Raw genomic sequence first — 10828 nt, forward strand, 5'->3', positions numbered from 1 at the left:
ATCTAACTATAGATGACAAGTAAGACATTCCGTACTGTAGGTGACGAGTAATTAAAACATATCTAACTATAGATCACAAGTAAATCATTACGTACTGTCGGTGCGAGTAATTAAAACACATCTATCTATAGATGGCAAGTAAGACATTCCGTACTGTAGGTAACGAGTAATTAAAACATATCTTACTATACATGAGAAGTAAGGCCACCGTACTGTAGGTGACGAGTAATTAAAACACATCTAACTATAGATACCACGTTAGTAAGACACATCTAACTATAGATGCCACGTTAGTAGGACACACCTGACTATAGATGACACATTAGTTAGACATATCGAACTATAGATTACACTTTAGTAAGACACACCTGACTATAGATGACACGTTAGTAAGACACACATGACTATAGATGACACATTAGTAAGACACACCTGACTATAGATGACACATTAGTAAGACACACCTGACTATAGATGACACATTAGTAAGGTACATATGACTATAGATGACACATTAGTAAGACACATCTGACTATAGCTGACACATTAGTAAGACACACCTTACTATAGATGACACATTAGTAAGACACATCTTAGTATAGATAACAAAGAAAAAGGACATTTTTAATTACAGTTGACAAGTAACTCACTACTAATTATTGGAGACAAGCACTGTTAATTCCCCTTGATAAGTACATTTAATGTATATATAGAAGGAGATGTGACATGTATGTCAGTACCTAGGTAAGAAGTAGACAGCAGGGTATTTTCATTATACATGAAATTATAAAAATGGCATCGAACCAGTCACTAAGGATCGGTTCCATCGGCTTAATCCTGTCTATTGATGACAGAGGACACCAAAACAGCGCAAATGAATGTTCGTCGTCAAACTCGGCAAATTAAAGCAGTGCGAGTGACGTATTTGCCACTTAGAAATGTACATTAGGTATTGAATCTACCGACTCTATAACGGGCAGACTAGGTGGTGAGTCGGTCAGTTACAGGTAAGGATGTTGGTTACACCAGATGGAGCATTCGCATTCATCAGGCATCATTTTTGTATTCACTATACTTGAATTGTCAGTGAGAATCGTGAAAACTAGGATGTCTACAGTGTTGACAGGGTGTTAATGTTTTATGTGGGAGAAAAAGTTTCTGTGAAGGTGTCGATTATAAGGTAATTATATTACGATGTTTCACTTAACTCTGTGGTTAAAATCAGATTGATTGAACGTCAATTCCGTATTAACTGATTTGTGTTGTTTGTTCATATTGCAAACATGTTTTGAACGTACTTTGTTTATATATGTAACATGTTAGGACTTTGTAATTGAATTATTTTGAATGTGCTTTTGCTTATAATTGTAACAGTTTTGCACTTTGTTTATAATTGTAACAGGTTTGTACTTTGTTTATAATTGTAACAGGTTTGTACTTTGTTTATAATTGTAACAGGTTTGTACTTTGTTTATAATTGTAACAGGTTTGTACTTTGTTTATAATTGTAACAGGTTTGTACTTTGTTTATAATTGTAACAGGTTTGTACTTTGTTTATAATTGTAACAGGTTTGTACTTTGTTTATAATTGTAACAGGTTTGTACTTTGTTTATAATTGTAACAGGTTTGTACTTTGTTTATAATTGTAACAGGTTTGTACTTTGTTTATAATTGTAACAGGTTTGCACTTTGTTTATAATTGTAACAGGTTTGTACTTTGTTTATAATTGTAACAGGTTTGTACTTTGTTTATAATTATAACAGGTTTGTACTTTGTTTATAATTGCAACAGGTTTGTACTTTGTCTTTATTTGAAATATGTTGTACGCATTTTATGTTCATTTGTAAAAACATGTGTATACTTTTTCTGCATGTTAGAATATACGTGCTTTGTCCGTTAAAGTAATTTGGTGTATGTACTATGTCTTAATCAATGATATATTTTGAATGTGATTTGCGTGCTTTGTCTCTACCTATAATATGTTCTATGATCTTTGTATACTCGATATACTCGTAACATATTGTGTGTACTTTGTGTATATCAAAACAATAGTATGCGTGTTTTGTATGTATAAGTAACATATTGTGTGTACTTTGTGTATATCAAAACAATAGTATGCGTGTTTTGTATGTATAAGTAACATATTGTGTGTACTTTGTGTATATCAAAACAATAGTATGCGTGTTTTGTATGTATAAGTAACATATTGTGTGTACTTTGTGTATATCAAAACAATAGTATGCGTGTTTTGTATGTATAAGTAACATATTGTGTGTACTTTGTGTATATCAAAACAATAGTATGCGTGTTTTGTATGTATAAGTAACATATTGTGTGTACTTTGTGTATATCAAAACAATAGTATGCGTGTTTTGTATGTATAAGTAACATATTGTGTGTACTTTGTGTATATCAAAACAATAGTATGCGTGTTTTGTATGTATAAGTAACATATTGTGTGTACTTTGTGTATATCAAAACAATAGTATGCGTGTTTTGTATGTATAAGTAACATATTGTGTGTACTTTGTGTATATCAAAACAATATTATGCGTGTTTTGTATGGATAAGTAATATATTGTGCGTATTTTGAATATATTTGTAGCAGGTTGTGTACTTTGTCTATATCTATAATATGTTGTGCGAACATATTATAAATATTGTATACATTTGTTTATAACATGTTGTGTATACTTTATGTATACTTACAGCATATACTTACTACAGTGTATCTCTATGTAAGAAACATGTTTTTTTAGATATGTAAGTTACTTGTTAAATGCTCTTTGTTTATTTCTATTGTAATTTTTTTTTTATATATATAATTTGTGTATTTTTCTATATTTCTATATGAATATACTTGTACATGTAGACATCACGTGATCGTTACAGGTGAAGTGTATAGACGTGTCTAACGACTGTTACCACGTGGTGGTGGGGTGCTTGGACGGAAACGTATACCTGTACAACCTACGAACAACCGACCTATTACAGACATTTAAGGGCAGTGCCTGTGATCCAGTCAGAGACGTCTGCATTTCCAGAGACGATTGTTTTATTTTCAGTGCAACAGAGGTAACTTATTTTGAAAATGTAGTATTAAAAACCAATAGAACGAAAAGTAAATTGTAACTCTCCTTGACTCTAATAAAAAGTCGAGGAAAGCATGGGTAAATAAATAAATTTAAACACGGGGGCCCAAACGTTCTTCTTTAAAAATATTGTTTGACCATTTTTTGTCAATCGTGCGTGAGGCTGTTCCGGAGTCGAAGCACGTTACTGATGAATTAATAATGGAAGGTCAATTAAATTGACACAAAAACTTAATAGCAGCGTTTGTAAGTAAACAGTTGGTTTGGTGGTATGTACGACGGTATCCTTTGAATTGTATTGATTTACAATATCGTGTCTCTAGTAATTCATTTCATTTAAAACAATCTAACTACATAGATCTTACTTACAAAATTTAGCAACCGGCATATCCAATGAAAACTCTCTTTCTCAGAACTTGTCCATGAATGTTTTAAGAAATTTAGTAAATGCACTAATGATAAATATTCTTTGTGTTTATCTGGAGGAAGAAACACTTCAACACCTATTTGTACAGTGTATTAAATTGTCTGGTTTGAAAATAGTTATGGAATGGCTAGGTGAAAATCGTTCAATTTTTCGAATATTCTATGTGGAAATATTTTGTAATGTGCTTTCTATAACTAACATAAGAAGAAAGCGAAACCAGTTTACAGAAAACATGGTAAAATAAACCATAGATGGTGTCTATACAGCTTCTCATGATACCGAAGAGTTGAAATCTTTGCGCAAAGCTCTTGGAAGAAGAAATGAAGTTAATGCTATTTCTAGTATTTATACAAAAAATATATTATTTTACTTAACTTAAAGTTTTTAAAAAAATACAAAATGTTTTAATGTTCCATGGTAAATATTTGGTTCTTATCTGCCAAAGTGTTTTCTATTTCTTTCAATTGAGTGAAATATTTATGAAAGGAAACATTTTGTTACTTCAAATACAAATTATTATCTATTTTTCTAACGAAATGAAGGGCGTTTTTTTTTAAATATTACATATATACAAAATGTAATTTTATTTTTCTAGGACAAGTATAAATACATGTATTTATGAATAAAATATTAATCGTGCAGTATTTGTGGAAGGGGTTGACGTTGGCATGAAATATAACTTTAGAACCTCATTTCTGTATGATAGATAATAAGAAACACAGACTACAAAATACAGATTACTGATAAAAGAATACTCTTTCATTGTAAATCATGAAATCCAGACATGCCGTAATGATCCAATTAGTATTGTGTGCCGTGAACGTTTCATAAAACCACAAAGGAGCGCCACGTTCCTAGTGTATTGATCTCGTTAACGAGATCGTAAAATATGTGATATTTTCAGTTTATACTATGCATCGTGAGTATGAAAAATTCTACATCGGCTAATAATGTCACTCGAGTTATAACCTAAATCACGGATGTCTCACATAACCAAAAATCAACTCCTGTATAACTCAAACGCAATAGTATAGGGATTTTAAAAAACTCTAAAAGTTCTTCTTATCCATCTTAAACATCCTTTAATTAAAAAACAAAATTATCAACGAATTTTACTCTTCCAATTTGTATACTACAAAAGATTCTACTAAAGTCGGCGAACGTTTTTGCTCTCTTACCATTAGAACTTTCTTCAAATGTGATTAGATGTTACTATTTGGGAGCATATCTTATGTAAAACACGTAGATGATCATACTTGGATGAATCCTGAAAACGAGTTTCCGATTGACAATATCTTTGTAAAGTTCGGTTGATAGATTTTGCAGCAGGCTGTTGGCTTACTTAAGAGGTTATACTGTGTCATTCTCTTATGCTTTTTGTCTTTGATTTCATGTAAGGCTGAATTTTATTGAAAAGGTTATCAGGACAAACGACTTGCCAAATGATTTATTTAGATTCAGATACATCGGTGTGAATACCAAGAAATCCATTGGCCATGTCGATTGTATGCACTACAAAACTACAAACTTTCCCACAATAGTCGATTATCTCGACATATACTTACAACATTGCTCACAGTGACATCTTACTACAATACTATATGATTAGCGAGACTATTTTGATTTTCCTATCATGAACTTTCCCTTCCTTAATAATAGCATCCCTAGATCCTCATTCGACATGTATGATACAGGAATTGATTCTGCTTATAGTCCCTTTCGTCTACAAGCTGAATACCAGCATGTTCTTTATGTTTTATGAATATCTGGGACATAGATATAACAAGATTTAATGTTTGATATAAAGTAGGAGTTATTTCTATTGAAAGGAGCAAACTGGACCATACTCAGTTAGTTTAAATTGCTGAATTTGAAAGTTCTGTTTCCCTATAAAATCAACTTACAAGTGCTGGAGGTTGTTTTTCTTTCATCACTATTTTGATATCTTATATTTTGTTAAACAGACAAAAATCAACGTTTGGAACTTCTACAAGAAGACCATGAATAAGGCGACCGAGAACGATCATAGCGGTAGTGTGACATGTGTCTACATAGACGACCAGAGTCGGTTCGCACTCTCAGGTATGTATAAAGGTGACAAATAGGATCGGTTGAAACAACGATAAATTCCTGGATTGGTCGATTTTAGCTAGGTGTTGAGGTTGGGCTAGTCGCCATCAGAAAACACTTTTTACCATGAATACCATATTTGCAGGAGGAGAGGACGGGGTGTTGAAAATGTGGAACTTGGAACTGAGTAAATTCAAGGAAAATATGCTTGGACATTCTGCTGGTATTACGTGTATCGCCGTATCTCCGGACGGATCCTGTTGTGTGACAGGCTCCAGGGACAGGACACTCCTCCTATGGAGCCTCGAACTGCTAACCTGGGTCGTGTCATACAAGGTAACGTGTCCAAAGTAATGCATGCACCAAAGCCTATGGAGAGATTAATATACCCCCTTGCCTTGAGGGCGTTAATGAGAACTCTCCAACACCATGGTGACTTTTTTGGTTATCTAACCTGAGGCTCTAACGAGGGTTAGACAACTAGTTGGGTTGGATATTTTGCTGGTTCATCCTTAAAGTAGGAGAAGATAATTTTTGTTTATCCTCTCATTTCAGTCGGAACATCAGGCTTGTTTGTAAACAAAAAGGCACAAATTGCCTATTCATATCGCCATTTAGTTTTTATGACGTTACAATCGCAATGCACATTTAATGACATTTAAACCAATATTGGATATCCCTTTTTTGCTTATGAGACCTTTCAATAAACTTTTATGTCATGTTACCATTGTCAATCAGATTATATTCAAAAGACATTGGTAACAGTTTTTTATTTTTTTATTTTTTTTATTTAATTTTTTTATTTTCAAAGATTTTCAGAACATGTACATTATACAGAACATCACATCAACACATATCCACACATTCACACATATCTACTATTGAAATTATCAGCAACCTCATCCTCCTCATCATCCTCATCATCTGATGCTGATTTTATACAATCACCAAGACACATTCAATTTTCACACACTTTCACACATAGAATAGACAAAACAAAGAGAGAGAGAGAGAGAGAGAGAGAGAGAGAGAGAGAGAGAGAGAGATCAGACTGCCAAATCTGAGAAGATACTAAATAAAATAAATAACTGCTGTGAGTATTTGTCAATATTTTGGTTTTTTTAAGTAGAATAACAACTAATAACTTAATATAAATAGTCATAATACTCAGGGTTAGTTGAGGTCAAGCTCTACTAATTTTAACCATTTTTCCCATTCAGAAGTAAATCTTCTAAGGCCTTGTTCCCCTTTACCACGAGCAATATATTTCTGAACCTTATAGTAATCTTTAATCGAATTGACTAAAGCCGTCACATTAAGTGACTTATGAAAACATCTGGTTTTGTATATATATTGTTTAATGAACAGAGTAATTTCATTATCAATTCTGGTATAAATTCCAGTTTGGTTGATAAAACCAAAGATCATTGATTCTTTATTTAGTGAGAAAGGAATAGTGAGAGCACTTAAAAGACTTTCAAAATTGCTCAGAAATTTTTGTACTTCCCTGCATTCCCATAAAACGTGGGTTGGTAACAGTTATTATCGTATAATTTATACATGATAGTCCTGCTACCTTGGTGAAGTGTAGTCATTAATGTTTTCAGCATCATGAGCTCATGATCCAAAGTGTAGAATATATTGACGAGGAGCGAATCCTGTCCTACGATGTCCAGGGAAGTTTTCATCTGTGGCAAGCGGAGACGGGAACTACTCTGACGACATACACCATTCCCGTTGCAACCTTCGTCGTGTCTAATAATGGCCGGTACCTAGTTACTTCCCGAGGCGACCAGAGGTAAGCATACAAAAACAACATCTCTGTTACTGTCGTCCTGTCTGGTGACCATCAGTATCTAGTCACGTCCCGCGGGAACTACAGTTATAAACCCCATCACCGAAGACAGAAAACGTCTCAACCTTTGCATAAAGGGTATTGTTTGTCCAGATCGATGCTATGTCGGGTTCTAGACACTGGTAAATGTTATCCCGTAGTTAGGATTTATGTCTACGCTTCAAGGTGATGACCCTCGAAGAGGGTTCGTGAAATATTGTAAGAGCCATAGAATGTGAGAGGGATTTCCAGCCATGCTATGCAGTGGAACCATTGAACGCACTCAATAGTTCAGCAACATCAAACGTGGTTAGAGACTGGATGGCTGCCCATCCCTACGTTATTTTGAAAAACCAACAGTGCTTACCGCATTCATAGTGTACAGGCATCAGTATTGTATAGTGCTTGTCAGCTGTCCCCACCCGAGGACTATACCGACGTTTTGCACCGTCAAACATCCAGGTTCATGGCTGATATGGTAAAAACTTTGTCATGCCAAGAGTGATCTGGATATACGTAGCTATTTGACTTAGAATGTATATCCGTTCTGGTTTGAGTACATTACCCAGTAGCCATCACGAAGTCGCTGACTGAGATACGTTAGAGTAGAGATTGTCAGACAGACAGAGCAGCAATCGAATACAGTGGTGCATGTTTCGCTTCCCAAGTAGCCGAAGTGTTGCAAACTTGTTAAACATGTATGGGTAATCATGGGATTGACGAAATAGTTTATGAAACACCCCAGTAAAAGTCATGACCAGAAAAAATGCACAACGTGATGTTGAAAAATCGACTTAATTTACACTGATGAACAAAACCGTGTCGAACACACCCACGTTAACCTATCTAGCAGCGAGAAATAACATCTCCGATTCTAGGATTTAATCATTTTTTCTAAGCCCTCTTCGTTGAATCATAATGTCATTCTTTCACTGAATATGGAAGAAAGCAAAGCTGATCTTGGAGGATGTGTCTGTAAGCAACTGGCTTTCGTACCATCACAAATGGTTCATGTATGAATATGCATTTGAAACGTTATTTTCACATTACGGTCAACAGAAAAAAAAACGATTTATGTTCTCGGTATTTTTATTTTTATTTTCTATTTGTCTATCTTACGCACGAGTATGAATTTGGAATGAACTGAAAAAATATTTCAAACTGAGGCATATTCACACTATTTTGTAGCAATCTGTAACGTTAAATTAATCACGCCAGGCATCAATGTTACATAGCCGTGTACTTACTACATATAGACTGAGACCATGGCGTCCTTCTTTACTGTTACAGTGGAAAGATTTGGAACACAGATGATGGCACCATGATTGGTTGTGTAAGTCACACGGAGAGGATTACATGCGTCGCGCGCTCAGTGGACGACCAATACCTGGTAACAGCTTCAGTTGATGGTTCTCTGAAAGTCTGGGAACTCGTCACCGCAAAACTTACACAGGTAAGTAAATGGTATTAAGTGTTAGTCTATCTGTATATTCATTACGGTGTTGTCTAATACATGTATGTTAAATAATGTGAACTATATTGACTAATTATGTGTTACTTGTAATTTTAATATTTGTTGATCCAAAAATGGAATTAGTGAAAAATGACTAGTGTATGAGTGGAAATAAACCAGGCTTTGAACAAGTTCCAGTTGTTCTTGAAACACGTCCTTTTGTGAATGGAAATAAAGAAATGACATTTAACGATTCTTATAAATGCCTTTAGTTATAGCTTGGGGATCATATTATAATGAGCCATACGGCAAATGCGATTGCCATGTCGGCTAGCAGGGCGCTTAGCACTCTCCTCATTTGGAGGTAATGTTTCTTGAACCTTGCTACGGAGACCAGAAGTTATGACAAATCGCCGTTTTCTTTAGAGCAAATAGTATAGTGTGCAAATATTGTACACATTCAACTACCGCAATGAAGGAAGAAACACACATTCAGTTGGCTGTGATTTTCATTTCGATCTTATATACAACCTTGCGAACCCTCAGTTCTATGAACTGTTTACCTAGGATAATGTACTTTTTAGAATTGCTGCCTCATGAGTCGATGAGGGGCTGGGTTTCCCTTGTTTACGTTGATGAGGTTGATAGTACCGTTCGACCCATAGACCTAAGGTACATGTAATATAGGACTCACGATATGACGTGGGAGATTACATGGAACTGGTGCAAGCGACACGAGCCGGTAGTTTTCATACAAAGATTGGTATCTGGGAGGTATCGTACATGTAACCGGTCCTAAATACATTTACTCGAGTGTTGTCACCTTACTTAAATACTTGAGTATAGTTGGCGGGATTCTTTTTTAAAACTGCTCACATGGTCTCATTCCCGAACGCTCCTATTGCATTGCTGTTGGTGGATTAGATGCTCCCGGTCTCTCGTTCCTTTTTTTCTCACTGTTGAGTTTGTTTTTCTTCTTAAGGGCATGATTAGGTTATTAGTCAACAAGGTGGTTGGCGTCTGTTTCTTTTATTGTTTAAGTGGGGACGGGTTGTTCGACCGTTTCCAGGAGAGTCTTCCTAAACTTAACCAACAGGGTCTCTCCATTGTACATTCAATTATTTTCCAATTTATTTTATCTCTGCCAGTTACAATCATTGGAATACTGCATACACCATAATCTGATGCTATGCTTTCTCACAAGAAGGGCTTGCACATGCCTTGGTAAGGTGAAATTACGAGGCGACCCTGTCCGTAATTGGAATAATACACGTTCATTTGCAGAGGTTTTGTGTGTCATCAGTACATAATATTCACTTACTTATCTAAAACCAATAGGTGTTGGTAGAAGATGATTGTCCCGTCACAGCGGTAGCTATACAGACGACGGACGTGGTGTCGGGGTCTGAGCGGGGCACGGTGCTGGTGTGGGACCTGTCTATAGGAGAGCCTCGTCACCGCCTGGCAGGACACACCGACAGCGTCACAGCAATCCGCATCACCAGTGATGGATCCTTCGCTATGTCAGGTAACTCTAGGAGCCACAACTATCTTTCAACACCGCGTTATTAAAGGGTCCCAAGCTACAACCTTCTAACAACCTCACATCATTGAAAATACTCAACAACAACCCTCTTACAACCTCAGGTTAATAAAATTATTTTACAAATAAACCTCTTTTCATGACAACCTCACTTCATTAATGTTTCTCCACCACATCTTTCTAACAACCTCAAAATATTAAAGGTTTTCCACCACAACCTTCTTAACAGCTCACGTTAGTTAAACCTTTCATCTCAGTTACCCTACAACCTCGCGTAAGTTAACCACTAGCAAACCTTTCATCTCAGTTACCCTACAACCTCGCGTAAGTTAACCACTAGCAAACCTTTCAACTCAGTTACCCTACAACCTCGCGTAAGTTAACCACTAGCAAACCTTTCAACTCA

At 35.5% G+C, this 10828-nt stretch overlaps 1 protein-coding gene across 1 annotated transcript; it reads left to right on the forward strand.

Moving 5' to 3' along the window:
• Positions 1 to 5522: 5522 nt before the first annotated feature.
• LOC110441932 (protein will die slowly-like) lies at positions 5523 to 10451 on the forward strand. Its single transcript, XM_021485244.1, has 5 exons — positions 5523 to 5604; positions 5738 to 5928; positions 7200 to 7390; positions 8717 to 8879; positions 10218 to 10451. Exons 1-5 carry the CDS (start codon positions 5523 to 5525, stop codon positions 10449 to 10451), a joined length of 861 nt encoding a protein of 286 aa, XP_021340919.1.
• The last annotated feature ends 377 nt before the right edge of the window (positions 10452 to 10828 follow it).

This window comes from Mizuhopecten yessoensis, unplaced genomic scaffold, assembly GCF_002113885.1.
Source record: "Mizuhopecten yessoensis strain PY_sf001 unplaced genomic scaffold, ASM211388v2 scaffold716171, whole genome shotgun sequence".
In the NCBI taxonomy this organism is placed as follows: domain Eukaryota; kingdom Metazoa; phylum Mollusca; class Bivalvia; order Pectinida; family Pectinidae; genus Mizuhopecten; species Mizuhopecten yessoensis.